The 25,673-nt window shown below is 37.9% G+C and overlaps 1 protein-coding gene across 1 annotated transcript; it reads left to right on the top strand.

Moving 5' to 3' along the window:
- Positions 1 to 4,996: 4,996 nt before the first annotated feature.
- LOC121641777 (rap guanine nucleotide exchange factor 5-like) lies at positions 4,997 to 24,840 on the top strand. The gene is made up of 18 exons (XM_041988059.1): positions 4,997 to 5,542; positions 11,334 to 11,473; positions 12,155 to 12,255; positions 15,895 to 15,973; positions 16,224 to 16,368; positions 16,462 to 16,559; positions 19,192 to 19,222; positions 19,408 to 19,486; positions 19,742 to 19,891; positions 20,384 to 20,481; positions 20,948 to 21,070; positions 21,180 to 21,358; positions 21,553 to 21,643; positions 21,730 to 21,780; positions 21,992 to 22,079; positions 22,192 to 22,256; positions 22,365 to 22,419; positions 22,930 to 24,840. The coding sequence occupies exons 1-18, from the start codon at positions 5,363 to 5,365 to the stop codon at positions 23,046 to 23,048; spliced, it is 1,872 nt and encodes a 623-aa protein (XP_041843993.1). The 5' UTR covers positions 4,997 to 5,362; the 3' UTR covers positions 23,049 to 24,840.
- Positions 24,841 to 25,673: the final 833 nt, after the last annotated feature.

The raw sequence follows: 25,673 nt of genomic DNA, 5'->3' as shown, positions 1-25,673 counted from the left end.
AACGGAGAAATGGCTAAATACATGAAAGCACAAGATGCTTACCAGCACTGAATCCACTTTGCACCTATGAAATGAATGCCTCCCTCCTGTTCTTTCAGCAATCTAATTGCAACACTTAGCTTGTGACTTAAGTGCCCCAGCAGCAACAAGATCTCAGGTGAAGTAGAGCGGGAGACAAGTTCTTTATTCATGTACACAACTTGAGGTGGCCACAATAAACGCAGCAACAATACCTCTTGGGGAAATGTCCTAATCTAACAGACAGGACGGCATCAGCCGATGCAAACTCTACAGAGTTACTGCAACTGTAAGACTTTCAATTAAGTCTACTTACTTACAGAGCTTTTTGGACTGAAGGGGGAGGATGGAGAGATATTTGTAACTTTAGCTCAGTAAAGAGCTGATGTGAAAAAACTAAACAACAGTATGAAAATAAACACAAGATGAAACAGTATTCTTACAAGTGGCAACGATGTTACTGATCCGTCCACTTGGAAATATTCCAGGATGTCCAAAAAGGAACATAAAGGGAACTTGATGTAAGATTGTTTAATTTTGTTTTTCTCTAAATTGAAAGGCACCCCCCCCCCCCCCCCCCCCCCCCCTTTTTTTTTAATGGACGAAGTGAAAGGACAAAACAATTCCCTTCCCCTGGTTTGTTTCTCTGTGGATGAATCAAGCTAACATTTGCCTTTCTTTTATTCATGTAAACTTAGTTTATAGATTACAACAGTACATCATCATGTCATGGCACGAATTTCAGTAAAACTTAAAATTAATTTTATTTTAACTGCTTGTGTATTTAGAAAAATACAATTTCTCCAACTTTCCATATAAAGAGTGACATTTTTAGTTTTATAGAAATCCAAAAGGAATCAAATCTTTATTTTGTGACATGTTTGAAGTCAGTGGTAGATATATGTTGACAAAAAATGTTGATCACTGCCATGGGCAATGATATTTGACTTTTTGCTTCATTTTTTTGTAGTTCTGATGAACTTTACCTTACCTCAACTAAGAGCAAGAAAACTTTGTATAACTGGGAATCACTTTCATCTATTTCATGTTTTCATATTTCATTCATGTACAGTGGAAATAACATCCAAGTTGAACCTTTTGTCATACAACAAGCATCACATCTCAATATATTTGTATAATTTCCCTGTAAAATGTATGTATTCTATGTTGTCCTTATTTATAAGATTGATATTTGTGATAATAAAGACAACTAAAAATGACACATGGCTCAGTCTTAGACAAATACATTTATTAAATTGGTTGAAATGAAATTATACAAGTTAAATCTCACAAGTTCATGTTAACACTAGAATACAGACATATGCGTTACGTTAAATTAATATTAAGCAGAATCAAGCTGTAGCATCTGCAAAACTGTGGCTAGATTATTTTAGGAAAAGAAGAAGTAAAGGAGAACATAAAATAAAGCATCCCATCATCATGGAGGATAACTGAAGGGCACAAGGGTACACTATATTTAACAGCCTAAGCAAATGTAATGGCTTTTGGTGACCAGAAGAGGTCAATGTTACATTCAGTGCTCACCACCATACAGGTGTCCTTGAGAGATGATGCAATGTACATACTGTATATTGGCACCTTATCCTCAAATTTTCCTTAGGGTGAATAACAATGCAGAGGATAACTGAGGACAGATTAATGTGAACAGGATAATGAAAATGCCAAAGTCAAAACTGCTTCCATGACAGTTTCTCTAATATTAAGTAGTGCCAGTAGAACAGTACATCCATGTTTATAGTTAAATATTAACAATTTTTTCTTAAAACCATCATTGTGATGAAACCATCACCTAGCAACCACCAGCCTCTGTCACCATTGTGAATATTGTAAAGGTTTCACTAGATTAATGCTGCAATGGTTTCATCACAATTATTCTAACATTCATTCAACAGCATTCAACACAATGACAGAATTTTTTGGAAGTCATGTTAAATTTGAGAAAAGAAATGTCTGATAATCAGACATTATTCACTTACATTTAGAGCAACAAAGAAATGCTGCTCTCTCTGAAACAGAAGCTTTGCACAACAATTTACTGAGACAAGTTGCAAGAAAGTAGTTTTACAATATTTTGATATCATAGTTATGGAGAAATTCCACAAGGAGACAGATGAGTTCAGACAAATTTTAAATTGTGTGAACAAGATAAGCTACACCTTTTCTTTTTATTATCATAAACTATAGCTTATCTTTTTTACTTTGTTGTATATATATATTTTTTACCATAGTTCAAACACCACATCAGGGGGCATTTTTGAAATATATTATTTTTTGCAACTCTAACAGCCCTTTCTTGCTGTATCATTGTCATTATAAAGTTACATCTTTATGAGCAACACCTTGTTTAATTTAGCTTTTGATGGTTTTTGCCATCATACTGCGAATTGTGCTCCTTATTTTGGCTTCCTGTCTGTTTTTGTGTCAAATTTATTGATGGTTTTTAAGTGTTTGCACACTATGGGCCCATTGAATGCGTTGTTCCAGCTCTACACTCCACCGAGAGCCTTGAGGTCAGCTGACCAGTTCCTGCTGGTTCTCCCTAAAACCAAACTAAAAACCAGAGTGATAGAGCCTTCTCCATGGCAGAGCCCAGACTGTGGAACATCCTCCCTCCGTCAGGTCCTCTCATTCTGTAGGTCAGTTTACATCTAGACTGAAAACCTACCTCTTCTCCCTGGCCTTTAAATGTTAGAAAATTTATTATATTATCATTTTATTTCATTGTGTGTATTTATTTTATTTGTGTTTTATATATATTTATTGACTACAGTTGGTATTGTGAAGCACTTTGGCCAACTGAAGTTGTTTTAGTGTGCTTATAAAAAATTTGAAATTGAATTTTGAATCTAATAAGCTAGCTGGAGTCACAGACTTATTTTCTGCAAACCTAAAATCTTAAAAGAGAAATTGGTTGATTGCAATAACCGGTGTTTAAACAGGTTCTTCTGAATTATTGTATTATTCTTGTCAAATTAAATCAAAAGTCTAAGCTCAGTTTTATAACTGCAACCTTTTGTATTTATGAAATTATTGTTCCATAGACTGAATATTATGTTTGTGGCTTTTGTAGCAGAAGTTTTTATTATTACGGCTATAATTTAGGTTATAACTATAGAAATTACTGTAAATTGTAACAGTGTATTTGTATACTTAAAAGGTAAATGTTTGGTTACAATTTTTTTCCTTGCTTTTTTCTTCTTATAAGTCACCTAGGGCTACTGTGACCAAACAGACTTTATAATGTGCTCTTGGGCATACCAGGGTATTGCAACAATGGTCTTGAATTTCCTCCATTTGTATACAGCCTTACTGGAAACTGGTGGAGTCTCACTACTCTGGAAGTGGTTAAATGTAACATTGTCCATGCAAACGAACAGTTCTTTTTTCCCCTATAAAGTCCTCAGAAATCTCCTTTGTGTGCAATAACTCTTTAACTCTGACTTTAATATACAGGGGTCTTGTGTTATTCAAATAAAAACGAGTTCCCACTCATCCAGTGGCAGAAAACATTTAATTCTCTTCTTTAAATCATCCTACATGTTCACATAATTATGTCTTTTATTCAAATATTTGAATGAATATTATATTTTTCTAAGAAAAGAGCTGTTTTCATTCCAGATGGTCAGGAAGGTCTTAGGAATCTAAGAATAGCAGTAAACAGCAGTGGTCCTATAGTGCAGAATGGTATGACGTCCCCTCTGAAGTCAAGCCACTGTCTCTTCCACAGTCAAATTGACATGCATTTAAAAAATAAAGACTGCTTCCAGGGTGTCCATCTCTATTGTGTGTCTTTTTTTTCTGTTGTTGTAAAATACAGTAATGCATAAAAGACATTTAAATAAATTATTGTATACTATTGTTTCTGTTGTTTAATGTCTCTTAGCTGTGTTGAACTTCAGTGGGTAATGTTTTGAAACGGGGATTCTGTAACAAGCTTAGAAGAATTTCATCACTTTCTTACTCTTTGTCACGCTGCAGGCCTACAGTAGCAGTGCACCTCCCAAGGTTGCTGTAGCAGCCCCGGCTTACACAGAGCAGTGCTGGATCAAGCTCACTAACAAGTTTGGCTTCTGGCATTTTTTACTTTCTAATTCATTTAGTTGAGAAACTGGGTCAGTGGTAGCACATTAAAGCCAGATTTGTCCTCCTGGCTTTGTCTCACTGAGGAATCTTCTCTTTCCTTTCTTCACTGAAATGCTAACTAGTAAGCTCAAAATCCACACCATCAGGTCTGATAGCTAGTTCTGCTTCACTTAAGGTTTTACAATTACTTTCAGTAGATCTGTGTATATTAATAGACTAGCATGTACTCAATGCTGTATGACGGTAATCTTCTTAATCTATTGAACAAAAGAGAACAGCAGAATGATGAAACTCGACCTCACATAAAAGAGAAATACCACCTAGAGATGAGGACCTTTTCTCATTCAGCAGTTTGCTGTGTCAGCAGTATGGAGCAGCAGCACAATTGAATGGCTTTACTTGGAGCCAGTCAAGCATCACTCTGCTGACAGAAGGGAAAAATATATAACATTAATAGATAAAGTGTTCATATAAAATAATTAATGTCCTTGCTTTACCTTGATCAGTACTGAATCACATTGGTCCATATGTTCACTAAGGTACTAACAAACTGAGCTGCACATGTTGAAAAGGTTTTGTAGAAAGAGATGTGATGCTTGACAAGACAGCTTAACAAAACAGGTAAAAAATTACAAGATACACAAAAAGCTTTATTATTGCTTTGACAAAGAAAAACCTGGTGTCAGAACTAACGAAAAAGCTGCTTTTATGTGGCATTTCATTCTTACTGAAAACATAAAAGTGAAGACTGGTTGTATCGTAAACCAGTCCACTTGTAAATGTCTCCACCCTAACAAAACCTTGACCTACCCTGCCCAATCCTGAATCCTGGCTCTCTCCTGATTTTGAAACTTCCTTTTTGGGACTGTCTGGCTCACCAGATGTTTCCTCAACCAAGCTTACTCCCCTCCCCTGTGGTGAAAGGCACAAGAAGGACATAGAGCGGGACTATCATTCACTTTTGGTACAGCCAACCACAGAGTGATTCCTGGAGTCCAACTGATGAAGTCTTTTCTCTGCGTGCCCTCTGCTGTGGAGCTGAACAGGACTTACAACAACTGAGATTTAGTTTGGCTGCAGTAAAAGAAAACTCAGTTATTCATCTGCAGACACAAGCAAGTGTATATACACAGACTTTCATTTTGGATCTGTGCACCTCCTCTTATAGTTTTTGTAAGAGTTGTGTGAGCTCAGTTTTGTCATTTTGCCAGCTGGAAAGTCTGTACTTTGTGAGCCGACAATGTCGTGGGACTGTGGCCTCAGGTACATGTTCTCTGTGTCCCCTGCGCTGCAGCAGGGGAACAAGTGCATCATGCATGACAAGGAAGACCTGTCCAGACTGGAGATGGTCCAGAGATTGGCAAAGGATGGCTGCCGCTTCCTGCAGAACCACAGCAAGGGCCCAGACAGGACAAGTGAGGTAAGACAGATTTTCTGCAGACCAATCACATATTTTAACATTCGCTACTAAACACACAATAGTTGATATACAAACACAGTCTGAGCATGGAATACTGCACTGTTGAACACATTTTATAGATCAGCTACGCCTTATCAGTATGAAAATGTTAGAGTACTAGACTCTGGTATTTTATGGTGCTGCTTTACAAACATTCTTTCTTTTTGTTGTAATCACACAAATGTTGCCTTGTTTTCTGTGTTCTATGATAATAATTGTAATAAACTAATTGTAATCAATTAGCTTATGAAGGGAAAAAGTTTCTTTAATGAACTAGAACAAGATAAACCAGTGCAATGCACTCAATGGCCACTTTATTAGGCACAGCTAGGTTGATGCCTTCAGAACTGCCTTAATTCTTCATGGTGTAGATTCAACTATGTGTTGGAAACATTCATCAGAGATTTTTATTCATATTGACATGATAGCATCAAACAGTGGCTGCAGATTTGTTGGCTGCACATCCATGATGAGAATCTCCCATTCCACCACATCCCAAAGGGGTTTTAGTGGGTTAAGATGTGGTGATGGTAGAAGTCAATGGAGTACAGTGAACTCATTGTCACATTTAGGAAACCAGCTTTGGGACAAGGTGCATCATCCTGCTGGTAATAGACATCAGTTTGGCTGAAACACACTGTGGTCATAAAAGAATAAACATGGTCAGCAACTATACTCTGATGGGCTGTGGCATTTAAATCATGCTTAGCTGGGACTGAGGAACCCCCTTAATAGCCCCACATCATTATACCACCAACACCATACTGAACCATCGATACAAAGCAGGATGAATCCATGCTTTCATGTGGTTTACACCAAATTCTGATCCTACCCTCTGAATGCCACAGCTGAAGGTAAGACTGTCTTTCTGAACAGAAGTACCAAATAAAGCAGGTGAGTGTATATAAGGTGTATGAAAAGCTGAATTAGTAATACTTTAATGTGAAGAAGAGAGAACACTCTTTAACTTTAAGGTCTGACCTATCAGAACATGAAAAAACAACTATGTGGTCCTTACCAGGAATTACAATTAAGTAAAAACAAGCTCAGAGGAATAATAACACATGATATATAATGTGTCCTTTATAAAACAAAAAATAAGCCAAAATAGTAGAAGCAGAGTGCAAACCATTAAATACACACTTAGATAGAAACAAAGAAGGTGAGTAGCAGTCAGGTTCAGCTTATTAAATGCACTTCACCAGCTGATCATTACTATGTATGTAATGTATATAATGACTATGATCGCCTCAATAAAAGGAGAAGTTTAAGCAGTTTGCTGCTCTGAGGCATCTAAGTATTCAGCAGTTATCATATCTTAATCACTCTACAGTGATTAAGATTATTTACAAGTAGAAAAAACATTAAAGACAGCTGTCAATCCACTTAGAAGTGGAATTCCCACCAGGTTAATTCCAATATTAGACCATGCAATGCTCAGTGAAAGTTGGATCTGAACAAACCAGAAGACCTCTGGAACAACGTACGTACACAAAACAAGACCAAAGTGGACATGTTTGACCATTATCCATACATTGGCATTCAGCCCTAGTGCAATATTTGGTGAAAACCAAAGATAGGATATAAACACAAACACCTTATGTGATCTGTCAATCACAATGAGGGGTGAGGATATGGGCATGTTTGCAGCTATGAAACCTGAACACCTTGCAGTCATTAGGTTGACCATGACTCCTTTAAAGTATTCTATTATCATTAGTCTAAAACAGGACAATAATCTCAAGAAGATCAGCAAATCTACAACAGAAAAATCTGAACAAAGGAAGAATCAAGGTTTTACAGTGACTTCAAAGTGATTATTTATGATCTGACAGAAGATTTAGAGCGTTTTGCATAAATGAAAGCTCATGTACCTACATGAACTGATTCAATGCTGTAATGAAAAGTGGATCAAAATTCTTCCTTCTTCCACAACAATGTGAGGGATTTATAACATCATAAAGAAAACAATGACCTGAAATTATTGCTACTACAGGTGGTTCTCTAAGTTACTGAATCAAGTAGTGTACTTAGTTTATCATACAGTGTTTCTACATTTTGAACTACTTTTTATTCAGTGAAGAACATTATACAAATTGTGTTGTTGTTTACCTGAGGTCCCGTTTACCTCATTTTAAAATCTGATAGGGACCACATCTTATTATATCCTGATATGTTAAAGACTTTGAATTGAAGTGTACTGTCTCTTTTTGCCCACATGACTAAATTATAAATTGATTTTAAAAGGCAGCAACTTCAGTTATTGGGGTGAAAGGGGTTGGTTCAAAGCACCATGTCACATGTCACTACTGAAAATGTTAGTGTACGTTCTGTACGTTCCCTTCAGTCTGCACTTTTTAAAAAAACATTACATCACCTGCAGTTAGCTGCCTAGGAGCCATCTGATTGGCTAACACTGTGGGGGGCTCAGCTTCTCCCTTCCTGCCAGCTGTATCTGCTCTCTGAACTATTAGACAATTGCAGGAAAAGCTGACGTAGGTGGCCAGACCACCATGCCAATACATTGTGTGGTGTCAGGGTGGGTTCCCATGCGTCAGATCCCTGACCTTTTCTCTATAACACTGTTAGATCTGCTTATCTATGTTGATATTAAAAAACAATTCTTTGTATGATCAAATGTCATTGCTTTACATAATACAACAATCTGTTCTCTATGTCTTGTTTTAATGCCATGCAAGTATTAAGTGTCTTATATTTGGAAGGATAAAGGAATAAAAACAAAGGGGATATCGGTAGCATACAGTTGTAATTCCAGTGATAATGGCCAGATGAGTTGGCCTTGTATTTAATACCTGACATGACCTGAAAATGTCGGTATCGAGTGAGATTATCTTGCAGTGTTTCTCGACTGTGGAATGGTTTAAAGTGGTGTTACAATGATGCCACAAAAGCACATATTCAGCGACTCATACAAATATCTAAGCTCAGGCATTAAAGAGCTTAGATGTTCTTTAAATCCCAGTTGTTAAAAGCAAGGCTGTTTAATATACATTATTCTGTATAGTTGTGGATGTGTGTGAGGAATTCTGGGACAGGGAGATCATTAATATCTCCTTTAATCTAAAAAAGACGATAGTTTGAAGGCAATTTATAATTAATATAACAGAACAGAACAATAAAATGGACTAAAGAAAAATACGTAGAATAAAACTGAAAAAAGATTCTGAAAACATGAAAAAAGTTCATTTTAATGTGAAGCGTGTAGCTTAGTTTGTTCGGTAGGTATCAGTGCTCGGAGGCTGAATGTCCTCATTCTGATGTTAGAGCTTAAAAGGAGTAAAAAAAACACTCTTGTGAGAAGTCTTGATGTTACCTACATCTTGTTACCATTCTCTAGAATCCACGCTATTGGTTAAGGGGATTAGGGCACAGCTGCACTCTTTTCAGGACTGAAACCTGCCAGCATTTTAAGCATTTCATACTATATGTAGCCTAGATTGAAGGCAGAAATTGCCTCTCTAAACAAAGAAAGCCCAAAGTCATGTTTACTCTCTAAGTCTCTTTCCATGTTGTGTGGACTTTTCCAGATACAGTTTTATGGCTAGAGAAAGACCTGTGCTGCCTGCTTCTCTGATTCATTACCGTCATCATTTCAAGAGGCCTGTTGCTTTGTTTTTTGGATGAGGACATTGTTAACCTCAAAGCCCACCGCATGTTGAGCACTAGTCTTGAAAAGCTGAGGCAGGATCAATAATTCATTGTGAGGACAGGAGGACATTTACAATATACTCAGAAACACTGGTTTAGCTGTCATGCTTTGTGAGACAGTATTCCGATGACTTTGACAAAGCTAAAAGCGTACCATGTGTGGCATGTTTTGGATGTGTTGATAAAGAACCGCTAATGTATTTTTAACCACCCAAGAACCAGGAAGTTAATCAGTGCAACCTTCCCTTCCTTGGAATTTTCTAGGTCTTTTTTTATTTTTGCCATTTTTAGATGTCATTTGAAGGGAAAATACACACTCCTTCACTGCCTTCATTATGCAGTTAGCTTGAACGTATGCATGTGTGTTAGTATGCAACAGGAACAAATTCATGAGATGTGCTTAAAGCAGTGAATCACAGGAGGAAGAAGCTCTTTCTTTCTGGTTTTTAAACATCCTTGGAATTCTTAGATACCTCCTTGACTGTATAGCATTTAGAAATAAGACCTAGCTAGTGATAAAACACAACTGTCGTATTAGATACATGATATTATGTAATTTTTGTTAAATGTCTTGTATGTTGAGCACTTGTCTTGTCATCTAGTAAGTGTTATCGTGCAAGGAAACCATGCTTAACTGAAGAACCCTGTATGCTTCTCTACAAAAGGCAATTAAAGCAGCAAACTGCAGCCACTTCCAGCCTGACTGCCCTGGCTAATTGCATGAACAGTGGCTTGTGTTGCATCGACTGATGGCTGTGGAGTGGAGGAGGGGTTAACCAGGGAGCTGAAGCAGGATGACTATGCATATACTAAACTCCTCATTAAAACCAATAAATCTGATCTAAACACTCATGCTGCTATCAGGAATCATTATACTTCAGCAACTGAAACAATCCCCTTTGTTAAAGATATCGACTTTTTAAACAGACTGTTTAAACAGAGAGGGAGATATTGAGTGATTAAAGAAAATACTTTTTGTTGTTCTTGACATTATTAATAGGGAGACTCTTCATGTAAAGAGCATACAGCTTAACAGATATAATATTAATTTTACATTAATATATTATCGTTTTGTATTTCACATTATCTGTAATTTCTTGTCAACAGCAAGAAAACAATTTTGCTATGCTTCAAAAAAATTTTTTTTAATAAATCCGATTATGAATGATAAATGAAAAAACCTCTTATCCTAAGAAGCACAGATCTGAGTAAAGTTGAAAAAGTTTGGTTTATTTAAATGCAGCTGAAGATGAGATTTCTCAGTCATGTGAAAAATTTATGTTGCTAAATCTGCCAGCATTTAATGCAGCCAGTTACTGTTTCTGGTGTGCATCACATTCAGCTGCGGGGTGCAAATAACTATATTTTTAACATAGCATTGTTGACAAGTATAACTTTATGGGGAGGGCTGGTTAGGTTTCAGCGTTAGGTGTGGTAATTAGTCTGTTCAGTTGGTGTGTAGTGTTATCAAAGACATGAAGTATTGAAATGTTTGCATTCTAAAATGCGTTTAAATTAAAGTTTAAATTAGTTTTGTTTTAATCTTGTACATTAGTTTTAAATTGTGTTGCAAAACAATTTATTTAAACCAATTAAATTAGGGATCACAAAACATCTTTGCGACTTAACTGTGTTTTGCTGAAGCTTTGATTGGTAAGGTGGTTGAATGACCAAGAGTTGCGTCATGAGGAATGAATCTATCATCAGTGGCACCTTAAGTCACCAAGTGCATTAAATTCAAAGGTAAACTCTGAACCACTAAACCATTGTTAGTATGCACTGTGTAATATGACAGCTTGAAATAGACTGCCCCCAGACACTACCCATAATTTAATTGGCTTCACGCATGAATCTGTAATTTGAATATGTGGCTCATTTATGTTAATCCCTGAATGGGCCCCTGTGATAAAGACTAAATTATGATGTATGGAAATTCTCTTTCATTTCCAGTGCTGTCTTTGACAGAGTATTATGATGGAAATCAGTGGTGATTTGTGTGAGTGGGAGAAAAATAGAAGGGAATCTCCTTGGTGATGACACACTTCATCCTTACCTCCCTCCCCCCGTGCTTTTCTCTCACCAGCCCCAGAGTGACGAGGCAGTCCGCTTGTGTTTGAGAGAGAGGGGCCACAATGTGCTCGTTCTCCAGAGAGTGTCGTCAGAGCAGCCAGCCCTTACTGCATCGGCGAGGGGAGGAGGGAAAGTGGAGGCAAGGAACAGGAGGTAAGCCTCTCCACTCCCCCTCCCCTTCTAGATTCCCTCCCTCCCTCACTTTTTCTCCCTCAGCACTCCTTCTCTCATCATTCTGCTTCTCTGTCTCTGCGGATCACACGTTCAGTCAGGCATACTTACATCACAGCTTCCAACACATAAATGACTACATTAGATACATATAAGTGAGCAGCATGGCACTGTGAGGCAGAGTCCTGCTGGCAGTCTTCCCATTCAAGTAATTCACATGGTTTTTCGGTCGTGAACATACTGGTATAGTTTGCTGGAAGGATAGACAGCAGTGGACTACGGGCTGTAGCAGCTGTAGGTGGATGGGTAGATTTGTAAAGGTGTCATGCAGTAACAACCACAGCTGGTGTAAGGGTGCGAGAACTCTGCAAGGATGGGATGTCGCCCACAGCCCCTGAACCTTCAGCAGGACGAGGGCAGCCTGCTTCTGCATGCTGCTTTGGTGGAGCAGGAGGAGGATGAGGAAGACGAGGAGGGCTCAGAGGAGAGCAGCAGCGGTGACAGCACCAGCCGGACAGAGCTGGTGACGATGCCCACTTTTGACGTCCCCTACTTTCGCTACATAGATGATGAGGGGACAGAGGGAGACGAGGAGTGGAGCAGCAGCCGATCCCTGTCCTCTATTGAGGAGGACTCGTCTGCTGACTCTGTTGTGTCTGACAGGTACATGGTGGTGTCAGGGACCCCAGAGAAGATCCTGGAGCACTTGCTGAATGACCTAACACTGGATGATGACCGAGGGACACCGCAGGGAAAAGAGTCAGGTCAGCTTTCTACTTTTATGTCAAGATAAACCTTTCTCATCATCTTTTACCTTCCTTTGCTTTGTCAGTGTCTGATTGAGCTTTCTGTATTTTATGGTCCAAAATTATTTCTAGTGGAGCACTATATTAAATGATGTACAAATCCTAAGATGGTGTGCTTATGGGGAAGCTGTGTGTGTTTATGAAAGATAGATTAAACAGCGAAAGAGTGGTAGAACTACCATTACTCGCTGTGTTACTTCAGCCCTTCCCCACCTCTCCTCTTCAATAATGAGCTGGGATAGCAGCCCCCTGTGGGCAGTATCACTGGGTTAATCATGTGCTATGATTGCCAGAGTTTCAGCCTGTTCCTTTTAAAAGCCTTTGACAGAGATCAACGTTGCTCATATCTCTGGAGTGAGGCTCTAACAGATTGTGCGACATGCACTCCAGCCTCACAGCAATGACAAATCAACACACTTCCTCTCATCCCAGCAGGTACACAATAATGTGGCACTGTTGCCAAGGCAGAGGATATCCTCTGTTGCTGAAGCTGGAGAGATAGCTTGATGACGACTGAGAGCAGTAGCACAGTCAGAGAGAGAGAGAAAGAAAATGGAAACAAGGAGGGAAAGAAAGGAGATGCAGATTTTACCCAAGAGAAGGTGTTCATAGACGGAGGCAGGCTAATCAGATATCAGAAATCATTATTCCTTCAGTAGAGGAAGTAAATGGAATTTATCTAAATGTCCTCTCCTGAGTGCAGGGCATGTACTATAGAGATATATTTTCTATTAAACTGCATATCTAGTCATATTTCAGCATTTAATATCAATAAACACAAAGTTGTGGCTAGAGCTTGCTGGGCTCAGGAGGGCAGTTTGTCATTGATGAATTGTTCACCATTAGTGTATTTCATTGTAAGTGTATTGAGGGAATTCCTCCATAAGGAGTGATGAAGCAGAGCATGATGCTGAGTGACATCCCAGGGTCTAAGAGCCAGAGAACTGAGGACCCCTGAGCAGCGACTGATCTGCTCTCTGTGATGTTTAGTAGTCTAAGTCCTGCTGGTGGTGGTTGTGTGAATACAGAGGTTGTGTATGCTCTAGTCTAGTGCAATTGCATGTCTTTGGAGGTTCAGTGCAGAGATATTTGACTTCATCAAAGAGATTTATATTAATTTATTTCTCTAAACATGCAGCAGGGTGCTGTTTGAGTATGTCACTCAAGGCTGGTTAGCAACCACTGTGCAGCAACATGACATAACATAATTATTGCATCAGATTGTGTGTCAGGAAGACAGTTTTAACTCAGTTTGGTAGACCTTACTTTTATTAATGTGTGGAACATTAAGAATGCTCAGAAGTGTTCTGTCTTCCTGCAAGTGGTGGCACTTCTCTAAAAGCACCTCAAGCATGTTGTAGAAAAAAGCTAAAATGCTAACCACTGCTGTGTAGTTGTCTGATGTGCAAGTGTTTCCTTTGCATTCACCTATGCACAGTGTTGCAGTTTTTCCTGTGCCCAGGCTCAAGTGCTGCTAATGAGTCTTGCTTTGTAACATCAGTGTGCACAATACCACCAATAAAAAACCTGTAATGGAACATTTTAGGATTTTAATGAGAGGATGTTCCAGCCATTTCACCAAAACACCATGTCGAGAAATAATTATGCTTATTTAGAGTGGAAAGAAACATCACATTATGTGAACAAAAATTAAATTCAAGCATTTTAAAGGCTATGATTAAAGCCCCTCTGTAGCTCTTGTGAATTACTTATTAACATGCTTATCTTAAAGCTGTATAGATCAATGCAAAATTGGATTGTCGGGTTGATTGATTTTGCAGTACAGTGACAAGTTAGATGAGTAAATCAGTTATGCAATTTCTCTAAAAAGGAGGGTAATTTTGTTTTGGTTCAATACCATATGCAACAGAGAACCAACAGAAGTGTGGGACACATGTTTAATATTTCCAATAAAGTCTCTTCATAATGCACATCCAAGGAATATTAAACATGGAGTTACAAATCATCCCAACTTTATTCATACAGTAAATTGAATCCTTGAACGTCTTGGTTTTATGAAACATCTTATGTTGCTCTATCCTGCAGTAATGTTCACTCTCTTTTGATATGTAACCAGTAAGAGCTTGAGAATACAACTTCAGGTGATAAAATTAAATATTTATTCTGTTTTACAACTACTGAAAACTTGCAAACTGTGCAGCCTTGGGAGTAGTAAAGCTTTTACTCAAGAGAAAAAGTGTTCCAGTTAAGATGGCTTGGAGAAAACACACATGTGCCCAGCAGTGCAAGTGAGCGTGCATGGTGAATGTGTGTGAAACTGCAATATTACACGATATGGGTGGGGTGGTGATTTGTCCTCTTGTTTATGGGCTTTCTGTTAAAAGGTGAGTTACTGTATTCTTTAAAAAGATGCTGTTCGTGTACACACGAGTAACCGCTTATAAGCAGTGACTGATGTATCCACAGCTGCTCTGAAAGGACTAACATAATGATGCCGGGGAGTCCTGTGGACCAGAACGCACACAAAGGTCTCAGGAAGCCTTTGTGAAATTAAAGGGAACAATTTACAATTCTGGGAGTGAGGAACACTTACAGAAGGGTTGAGAGGAGGAGGGGTTTAATAGGATTTTTAAAGATGTTGGCGGAGCAATATGTCCGGAAGCTGGTGCTCTTCTTATCTTTTCAATCCAGGATTTTATTTTTACTTTCAAGACAATTTCTCATCTAAGCTAAAACTGTACGCTAAATAACTGCTGACATTTTAGATATTCTATTGGACATGGATTTTATATGATTTTCAAATGGACTCAACTAAAAAAATGAAACATTTTTTAAATTTAAGACCAAACATAAAATGGCAATGCAGGATCACTTAATTTCTTGTTATTGGTGATCTTGTCTGACCTGCTTTGATTCCATGCATTAGCAGAAATGCTTTATATGTGTAACCTTGAGAACGAATCGTGAAAGGACACACTGCTAGCGAGTTTCTTCAACTAAACACATTACGATGATGACTAAGTAAAACCAGATTGCTTCCATGTGAGATAACAACCATGAAAACACAGACTTCATCCACGGTTAGTTAGAGTGAACTGGCACATTAAAATTATTGGCTTATCTCCACTGATGCAGCCTGCACTGTTCAATGTGTGAGACTGAAGATAATGCCTGAAAAGGCTTTTTGGAACTTGCTTGAGCAAAATGGATCTGAAGACTCCTGTTTCTTTTTTTTTACCCGTCCATCACCAGTAGATGTAAACTGTAAAGGTCTCTCATACTGTGCTAACCTCTGAGACATCTTAGCACATGTTAAGTGATATTTGACAGTAAAGAATGACTTCTCATGGTGTTATTAAGGTGGAACAGGAAAAACTTGGACCAACTGAATTAAAAGAAAAGCCCTACTGTATGTGCAGTTCAACAGGCATTAAACATGCAGTTGACAAAGTCAGTAATGTCCTGGTCTTCAGTATCCTGCAGCATTAATGAGGCATCTTTGTGCAGATTTAAGCTTGTTTTAAGCTGCTTGCTTCAGGGTTTATTACTTTTTAAAGAAATCTCTATCTGAAACTGTATCACTCAGAAAAGTACCTTTTATTGTGTCTGTTATTGATAATGTTTATCTTTTTGCAGATACACTTCTGGATGACTTTCTACTGACCTACCCAGTGTTCATGTCAACCAGTGATTTATGTCAAGCTCTGCTAGGACAATATCCTTGAACACAAGTGTTGAAATGAAAATATTGTATTGATTCACTCATAATAGCCCACTTCAAGAACTTTTACAATAATAAAATCATACTTTAAATAAAAATATGATTATTTTTCTGCTCTAGCTACACTACTTAATCCAATTAACTTTTTTGCCGCCTCTCCTTAAATCAACACATCCACTTCTAGTCATGCCAGACTGTATACTGCATTTGATGGAACCTAATATAATCCTTAACCAACTTTCACCTATTGCACTAAGCGACACAGAGGCAAAGAGGATCGGAAAGAAGCTCTGGAGAGGAAACAAAAAGTGCTGCACCTGGTGTTGCAGTGGATGTGTCTCTGTAAAGACTTCCTGAGGGAAGATGAGCACATCAAACTTTTTATGAAGGTAGGATATACCACACAGCGTGTGCAAAAAAAAAGGGTAGAAACTGGGTGTGAGGGAAAAATGGGAGAAATGAAAGCTGACATTTCCTTCCAGACATTGTATCGTTATGTGTTGGATGATCTTTATGAGCACCCAGTCCTGGAGAAAGACATAGAAGAGCTCCAGAAACTCTACCAGCTGCATCATAGACAGTAAGTGACCACATGCTGAAGGTTCATCGTTCGATGTAAAGAGATACAATCATTCAGTCCTCACAGAAATTCAGAAATGTATAAACCTAAAAGGGAAAAACTGATCGTGTTATATCCAGTAAGAATGATGACTGTTGGAGGTCTGAAAGAAGACTCTGAACACAAAGACAGACTTCTTCTCCTCAGGCTCCTGTTTTTAGCCTCTCAACAATGAACCCATTCAGAAATCAAAAAGTAATTGCTGTGCTCTAGGCGTTATGTTCGGAAACACGAAGGTCACCAAACTCTTTATCTCGAATTTCCAAAAACTGAGGAAATGCTAGAATGTTAAAAATTAATCACAAGCTGTCAGAAATGTTTGTCATTTGCTTTGAGAAAACGGAATAATATGAATAAGAAATGCTCCATTTTGTCATCAAGAAATGGTGCAAAAACATGGGTCTACTTTTTTATACTGTATGCATGCTTTATGGTATATACTTGAAATAGGATCCATATCAACTTATGTATGTTTGTATAAGCAAAGGAAAGTCGAATGATCCATTCTTACTAATAGGAGACATATATATATGTATATTTTTAAGGATGGGGTGAGGATTATGTCAGAAATAAAAAAAGAAAAAAGAAAAAGAAAAAAGAACAACTTGGAAAACATCAGGTGTTCTTCAGATGTCCTTCAAGAGGAGATGTAGGAAGGGTACCTAGGGCAGTAGAAGACAAAGGGTGATTAGAAGGAACAGAAAGAAATCACCAAACTCCAAGTTTCTGCAGATAGAGAATGTGGATGACGCCTAGAAACCATATTTTTTATTGTAAAGAACAGCCTGAAGAACAACACATAGTCTAGACAAGAATGGCTATTAGCACCAGAACCATACATTTTTTATCTAGCATATTTATTGTGTATGAAGATCTTCATGTGATCATAACTGATTTTTTCTTTGCAACAATTTTTGGTTTAATATAAAAGCATATTGCTTTTTGACATTACAGACTGAACATCCTATAGTCACACTGCCACGCCCATATCCCCCTTCCCTTCCCCCTCGGCTCCAAATTGAGCTTCTCCCCTGGGAGCGCTACAACTTGCCACTCATTAAAAACCATTCCCTGACTCTGTTTTATTCATGTTTGTATCCACGAAGGGGAATCCATGACACCCACTCCACTGCATCAGTAGATTGTGAATGTGGGAGCTACTAACTGACATGCTCTTTTATTTATGAGCATTTCACAATCAGTCCCACACCAGAGGATGACAAGGTTAGCTGCTTTGAAGCGATCTGCTACCAAGTCCAAAGGTGTATTTTTTTTTTATAGACAAAGGCCTCCCATCAGTTTCCATCTGGCCGTTGTACAAAAGAAGCATAAAGTTGTATGACTGTGAGAGCTCACAGTTGGAACAAGGCTGGTTTTGTTTTCTTGGACTTTATCATCATGTGGCATTACAACTCTCTCTGAGCTCAGTGATTATTAACATGGATTCTGTTTTAATGTGGAAGAAGAAGGCATGTTAGATGGCTGCCTGTGTTTTGAAATGACAGAGGGAATCAGGTTTTTCATTAGCGCAAGGATGCTGCCGGCCTCTGAGAGGGGATCCCTTAGGGCAGGCTTTGTGCCAACATGCCTATTGTGTTGCAGAGCCCAGTAAAAGCTGAGGGATGATAATGGACACAGGGCTATCCATCATGCTAGCCAGGACTAACTGAAGAGAATAGGGTGATTAAATGCAGGGATCATGTTGGAAGGTCTAAAATCTACTAAGCACTCTAATCTCTCCTTGACACTGAGCTTCAATAATGGACTAAACACAGTGGAGGAGTATGAAGTGTATAGAATAAAGGATTTCTTTATGCTGATTATAGAGTGTGTGTAGGGTTAAGTTGTCATCAACAGATCAGTGAATGTTTTTGCATGTGGAAGCACATGGACATGGCTGAATATCGTGTGCATTTCACTTCATATAGGAGGGCTGGGCAATTTGGATGCAACTAATGGATTTCCTTATGTAGTTACTTTATGACTTAAGACCCCTTATCTGAGAATCCCCAAATTCACCTGATGTGTTTTCTTTCACTGTCATCTACAGAGCTGAATATCGAATAAGTTAAAAATTACAAATAGCTAAACAGCAGAATTGTGGTATAATATATATATAAATCTTAACTTGTTAGCATCCATTTCCACTACTCTTTTCAAATATGAGCATCGTGGTGTGAACTGAGTGCATGGACAATTTTATCTCTGCTGCGTTATAACAGACCTGCTGTTCTCTAGTGACTAATTGGGGAATCATGGTATCTAAGATCTATTGATGTTGGCTTTTTCCACTACCCACATTTTACTTTTAAAAAAATTACTTTGAGCTGATGAAAATTATTCTGTTTAACCTGCTTTCTGGAGCTGGCCCTAGCATGCAGCATTCATGAAATATTTAATCTGCTGTGTATAACAAAGACCTGTGTAATATTACATAACAGTTTGGATGTCAGAAGATAATTCAAGCAAAGGATTAATGCATGAAAAAAGTAATACAGTAAGATGCATTTTATTCATTTATTTATTGAGGATTATAAAGTAGGAAAACTGGTGTTCAGCACATGATAATCCAACTTTTTTTGTCTCTTGTCAGTACTGTGGATGAATACTCACCTCACAGAAAGGTAAGAGAAACTAACTTGATCTTTTTCATCAAAATTAAGGCTAAAATAACTTTATTAATAGCTGATGTTGAGGTCACTGTACTAACATTTCCTGCTAAAGTCATTGTTCTGTGGTAGCAACTGAAATGTTTCATGTTCTCAGGCAGAATGAACATGTCAATGTCCACACTTCTCCCTTCTTTTAGGGAAAAGCTTTTTTCCATCCACTGAGCTTAAAAGAAAACGGGCTCCACTCCAGAAGCTCACATAGGGAGACCAAGGAAGGTACATGGTGTTCTTCTCACATTCCTCCCACCACACAACAATGGAAATCTTTCCAGTGAATGAATAAGATGTTTGGATATGCAGAGTCCTGGTTTACTGTATGATTTCTAAATGTTTTGTCAGTCTGTGCTGCTCTTAAAGGTAAAAATTTCATCCAGTACTGAAGTCAAAATCTGCAGAAGCCATGAACTTGCTGAATGTTGTGGTTCTATTATATGATACAAGGTAATGAGACAACATTTTTCCACTTTGCAGTGCTGTGTCATGTATACGTCACCATGGACTCGTACCTAAGTATAAGGGTCCATTCTGAAATAATGGCCCAGGAGCTGTTGCAGGCAGCGGCAGAAAGGCTGAATGTCCCTCAAGCTGAGCTGGTACTTGTGGCCATCACTTATCCAGGAGGTAACTGACCAGCTACAGCACAAAGCACGGTGCTGCATGCCCCACATGGAAATTTCTAACCATACAGCCGTCAAATCTGTTGGTTTTTTTTTTTCTGAGGATGTTCAAAAATATAAATATGTGCATGGTAATAACAACATTGTTTTCTATTCTGATTCTCAAACTGGAGAAGACATGTTATCCAGCACCACAGCTCAACATCAGAACAGAGCCCAGTGCAGCTCCAATGCAATTACTGAAAGTAAATAGTTTCTTCCCATATCGAGCCTTTATTGAACCCACATTAGAATTGAGCTAAATTTAGCCTTAGTTCAAAGGAAGAAACATTACCATTCAGTCATATGAAGTCTGTGTCTGTGATGGAAGTGACTGGCTTCCTCAGAGCAGAGCATGGCACAGAGTCTTATCTCTAACCACTGATAGCTGCTCACCTGCTACCTGACAAAATTTTAATGGTATTCTGCTGTTTGTGATATGTTCTATGTCCTGCAGGCAGACTTCTCTTACAGCCTCGGGACAAAGTTTTCTCCAATTCTCTACAGTCGGTGGGGAGGCTGCATGTGTGCAGGAAGGACCTCTGTGAAGTGCTGGTAGGAATGACATTGTAATGAGTTATTTTAATTGACTGAGTTGACCCACAAAAAGCTCAACACATCCCTGAAAGTAACAAACAATTAAAATAAGCATTTAGGATTTAAAATAGCCACAAAGAGAAACAACTTTCAGAAAGTGCATTCACTGCAAAATCCAATGATGCCTTTCAGAAAAGAAAAAAAAATCCAAATACTAACCATTAATGAACAAATATACAAACAGAAACCATTACATAAAATTGCTTTGGCTGCTGGATGGATGGATGGATGGATGAATGGATGGATGGATGGATGGATGGATGGATGGATGGATGGATGGATGGATGGACTGCACAAATGTATTCACGGAGTGAAGATAATTTTTTAAAGCTTCAAAACACAATTATCAGGACAGCTTATCTGGCTCATCCTCAGTCCAATAGCTACAAGTATGGAAATCAGTGACTTTGTTTTCCTTTCACAGAATCCATTCACAGACAACTCAGAGCTGCAACAGAGGACGGCTCGCATGCTGAGTTTAAACACATGGGATGTTGCTGTTGCCCTCACTGACTTTGAGTGGACAATCTTTGGCTCAGTACATGAGGTCTGTCTGACAACTTCAATACTTAGTTGCTTCTAAATTGCTTTTTGTGTGCCTACAAGGACATGATGCTGCTCTGCTCAACACCTGAGTATACATTGTTCTTTTACAGCAAGAACTGGTCTACTTCACCTTCAATCGCCATGCTTGCAGTAAGTACACAATGCCATTAGAGCTGCTTTTGCAGCGCTGCAATGAAGTACAGCTGTGGGTGATGACTGAGGTTCTGCTGTGCCCAACACTCTGCAAAAGGATCCAACTCATCAAGAAGTTCATCAAGATTTCTGCCCAGTTAGTAGCTTTATTTACACCCTGTCGTACAACGGCATTTAGTACTTGTGTACAGCTTGCTTTTTACTTTTGCTGGAGGAGAGGGGTAGATTTGCATGGGAACACCGCTCCCTCTACTGGCAAAAAAAGTAAAACACAGCTTCTTTCATGCTACTGACTTGTACCCATGGAAGTAATACATTAATCTTTTACAGCTGTAAAGCACAGAGGAACTTCAACTGTTTCTTTGCCATCATTATGGGCCTGAATGCTGCAGCCATTAGCCGCCTTGGTCAGACATGGGAGGTTGGATGTCTTTTTTATTAACACAAACATTCCTTTCTTGTTATGTTACCTTTATGTCTGCAGCTGATTTGCTACTCTCCCCACAGAAAATTCCTGGAAAATTTAAAAAGTTGTTTTCAGAGCTGGAGGCACTCACAGTAAGTGTACTCAGTGAAGAACACAGACACTCTAACAAGGAATATAAACCGATTGTGTGTCGCTCAAACAGATGCCTTTTATTGCTAAAAATATGGCAAATATCAGAGGCTTTATGTGATCATTAAGTCTCTAATCCTGCCACAAGTTTTTATGCACAGGCACACACAGTCACTCCCAGAGGATTTCATCAATTTTCAAACAAATTCACAGGATCCCTCTCTGAACCACAAGGCCTACAGGGACTCCTTTAAGAAGATGAAGGCTCCAAAAATCCCCTTTCTTCCTCTGCTTCTGAAAGGTCTGCTCATTATTTTGCTAATTCAGTACTCAAAAACTAGTCTAAATTTGACATCTCTATACAAACTGATGTTTTACCACTGTTAAATGCAAACTTCATGTTTATGTTTTAGACATCACATTCATTCATGAAGGCAACAAAACGTTTCATGATAACCTTGTCAATTTTGAAAAGTTGGTAAGTTTGTGCATTTTTATAATTGTTTGCTATTGCACAGAAAATATACACAAGCACTGAATTTAAAATATTTAACGTCTGATATTTATTGTCCGTCTTTATTTCCAGCACATGATAGCAGACATAGCACGGCTGATCCGGCAGTGTCAGAAAGATCAAATGGGTTGGTATTAAAATAATTCATGATGTGTAATATGGTGTGAAATAACCAGTGCTTGAAACTTTTCTTTTTGTTTCTTTTTCTTAATACTGTTGCTTGTGGTTGTATAACAGAATGAAGGTTATCTGAGAAAGCAAACAGAGCCTTTTATAAATCTGTTTACTTGATATCTAGGCCACGTTCTTGGATTTGCCATTTGCGCAAAATGAAAGAAGAATATATAATGCAGGAAGTCTTGGTGTGTGCTTGTGGGTATTAACCTAAAACAGTGAGCACAAATTGGCAATCCATGAGGTTGGGATTTTAAATAGGGAACAGATTTAGCTGAGTACAGGCAGGCTGTGAGTGTAATCAATTATAAAACAGTGTAAAGCAAGATTTAGTCTTTCAAATGAATTAATAATGTTTTAGGCTCACTTGAAGTATGGATGGTAATTTACAAAATAACAAGTGTTGTATTTTAGCTGCTGCTGTCATATAGTGCAGCATAAATACTTTTTTTCTTCCAACTAGGAAATGGAATCACCCAGAAGAGCAGCTCAGAGGTGCGAGCCTACATTGACTATCTTCACATCATTGACAATCAACAGACTCTGTTTGAACTGTCACAGAGGCTGGAGCCCCGAGCTTAGAGAAGAGCTCCATCTTCCACTCTTCTCAGCCACTCTGTGAAATTGCCAAGGAACAACCTATCACTGTCTCATCTCGTATTGCTCAGGGTTCAGTCAGCAATTACAGGAACACTGCATGTTCCTGGCTGAACACAGAAGGGAGCCCTTCAATCAGCAGGCTGTCGCTGCAGATATAAATAAGCAGAAGACCACATCTGACAGTCACTGCAAAAATATTTGCATAGATGCACAACTGTTTGACTGATCCTTAGCAGCTGAAAGCAGGCTCAGCCATCACCATCTAAATGTGGAGCTGCAGTGCCAGCAGTTAAACTGCAACAAAAGCAGAAGCCTGAGCTGTAGATATTTATCAACTACGTCCACATCTGTGGGGCCAAAGCTGCTGCTTTCCCTTTCCTGTCCACTGGATGGCAGAGGTTTCCTAGTGTAGAGCTGTTCTGAAGGTAACTCACTGCAATGAACAGCTCCACTCTGTGGAAAAAAAGCAGACTGCAAAAAAAACTGCTTCCAGGTAAATGACTTAATACTGAAGGAAAACGTGTGAAAATCTCTTCTTATGTCATCCTAGTATCCTCTTTGAGAGTTTGCATCAAATCTTAAAGTTATTTGGATCACATGATGCAGATTGGTTCATAATCAACCCTTTTTGGTGTGTTCTAACATCTGGAAGGAGAGGTTGGTTTATTAGATTTAACCAAAGAATAATTTGGCCCACAAGTCCGTTACACAGTCATATGTCTCAGATCTCAACATAATTCACAAATTATTTACTCTAATATAAAATAAGTAATTCCTGAAGTAAAAGATGACAGAAATGGCGACAATGATGGTTGAATATTTAACATTTTTTTATGTATTATTTTCTGTATCTTTTAAAATGCAAATTTTTCCGCACTTTTTATTGCACTACTTTTATTATTTGACTAGTACAGCATCAAAAATGATAATCGATTACACAAAACTGAATGTATGCTGGTTTGTGAGTTATAATTAGTCATACCAGTACTAAATCCCATATGACTAAACACTAACTGCTCTACTTTGAAACATAACCACAAGTATCCCCATCTAGTTGAACTGTGGACAATCGTTAAAAGAAGTAGCTGATCCATAATATTACAGTATTGCATTATTTCTCATGTCGGTTAAAACTGAAGATTGACTTGAATTTACAATAACTCAGTTGATCTCTTATTTTAATGTACAAATAATTGTTGCTGAGGAAAACCATGTTTTTGTATGAAACTTCTGACCTAAAGTTTTCATGCCTTAGGTTAAAAATCTGTCAATGAAGAGCAGCAGAAAAATCAGTTAGTTGCAGCACCTTCTGTACAATATTAATAAGAATAAAATTAACAGAATATTGTTAATGTGCTGTGTGTAGTAACACCAGTGTACAACGTTTTATAGTGTGTTGTCAAATGAGGATTCTTCTCAGCTAGGTTAAATCAGACCAGTTCAAATAGACATTGTGCAGTTTTTTTAATGTTGATTTCTTGATGGTTTAGTTTGTATATTTTGAATTTTGAAGGCCATCCTGAAGACAACATGCTTCAGCCGTATCTCATTCTGAAAACCAGTTTTAATCAATAGTGTACAGTTCATTCTATTTATACTGTGTAAATATACGTTAAAATTCTGGATATGGATATTAATTTTGTCAGAAAGATACCACTTAATGATATTTTTGTTTAATAGTGTTTGTACACTGTTTTGGCTGGTCTGCATGATATGAAAAACCATGGACTGACCACCATTTTCAGCTGTGCATGCAATAAAATAATTTTCATCATCATGTGCCACTTTTTATCAAAAAGATTTTGAATGGTTTTGAAGCTTTTAAAGTTATTTTCAACAGGGAAAGGAGATGTTTTAAGACCAAAAATGCTCTGATTAACTTGGGTTACCGCAAGTTATCTACATAAGCTATCACAATGCAGGAATTATAAGATTATAAAAAAAAAGAAAAGAAAAAGAAAGAAAAAGCAAATGCCCCAAAAATCACAGAAAGCATTTTATTAAACATAATAACCAGTCTCATTTTAGCACACATATAATACTTGGTATGTGTAATATAATATGAAGTCAACTTTAATTTGCTATTTAACAAACTTGTTTAGTAAAGGAATGAAAATAAAACAGTAAAATGCTGTGGGTTAAGTTATAACAGGAGCAGAAGTGTTAAATGCCAAATTTCTCAATCTGTTTACAGTTATGAGCTATCACAAGCGGAATAGAAAAAGCACTGAGCGGCATTTATAAAAACAAATAACATGAAAGCAAATAATTCTCCAAGATCTCTGATCCAAACCAGCCACAGCCATTGAAAACTAATTTGCAGTTATTTTATAAACCACACATGTATTTTCTGAATAATTTCTTAGTTTAAGCTTGTTTTTAACGTAGTCTGAAGACCTTTATAAAATGACCACAAACAAATTTTGATTGTACAAAAACACGGTATAAATGCTTCTAGAGCTAATTTCTGCAGCGGATTAATCTTTAACCTAACTTGTTTGACATCTCTGTCAAACTGTACACTATATTTAATTTCTTAAATTTACAATACAAAAGTATAGTTTTTTTTTACTATTATTATTATTATTTGTTTTTTTTGGGGGGAGG

Source organism: Melanotaenia boesemani, chromosome 6 (genome assembly GCF_017639745.1).
Source record: "Melanotaenia boesemani isolate fMelBoe1 chromosome 6, fMelBoe1.pri, whole genome shotgun sequence".
Classification (NCBI taxonomy): domain Eukaryota; kingdom Metazoa; phylum Chordata; class Actinopteri; order Atheriniformes; family Melanotaeniidae; genus Melanotaenia; species Melanotaenia boesemani.
This window is presented reverse-complemented; position numbering and strand designations above follow the sequence as displayed.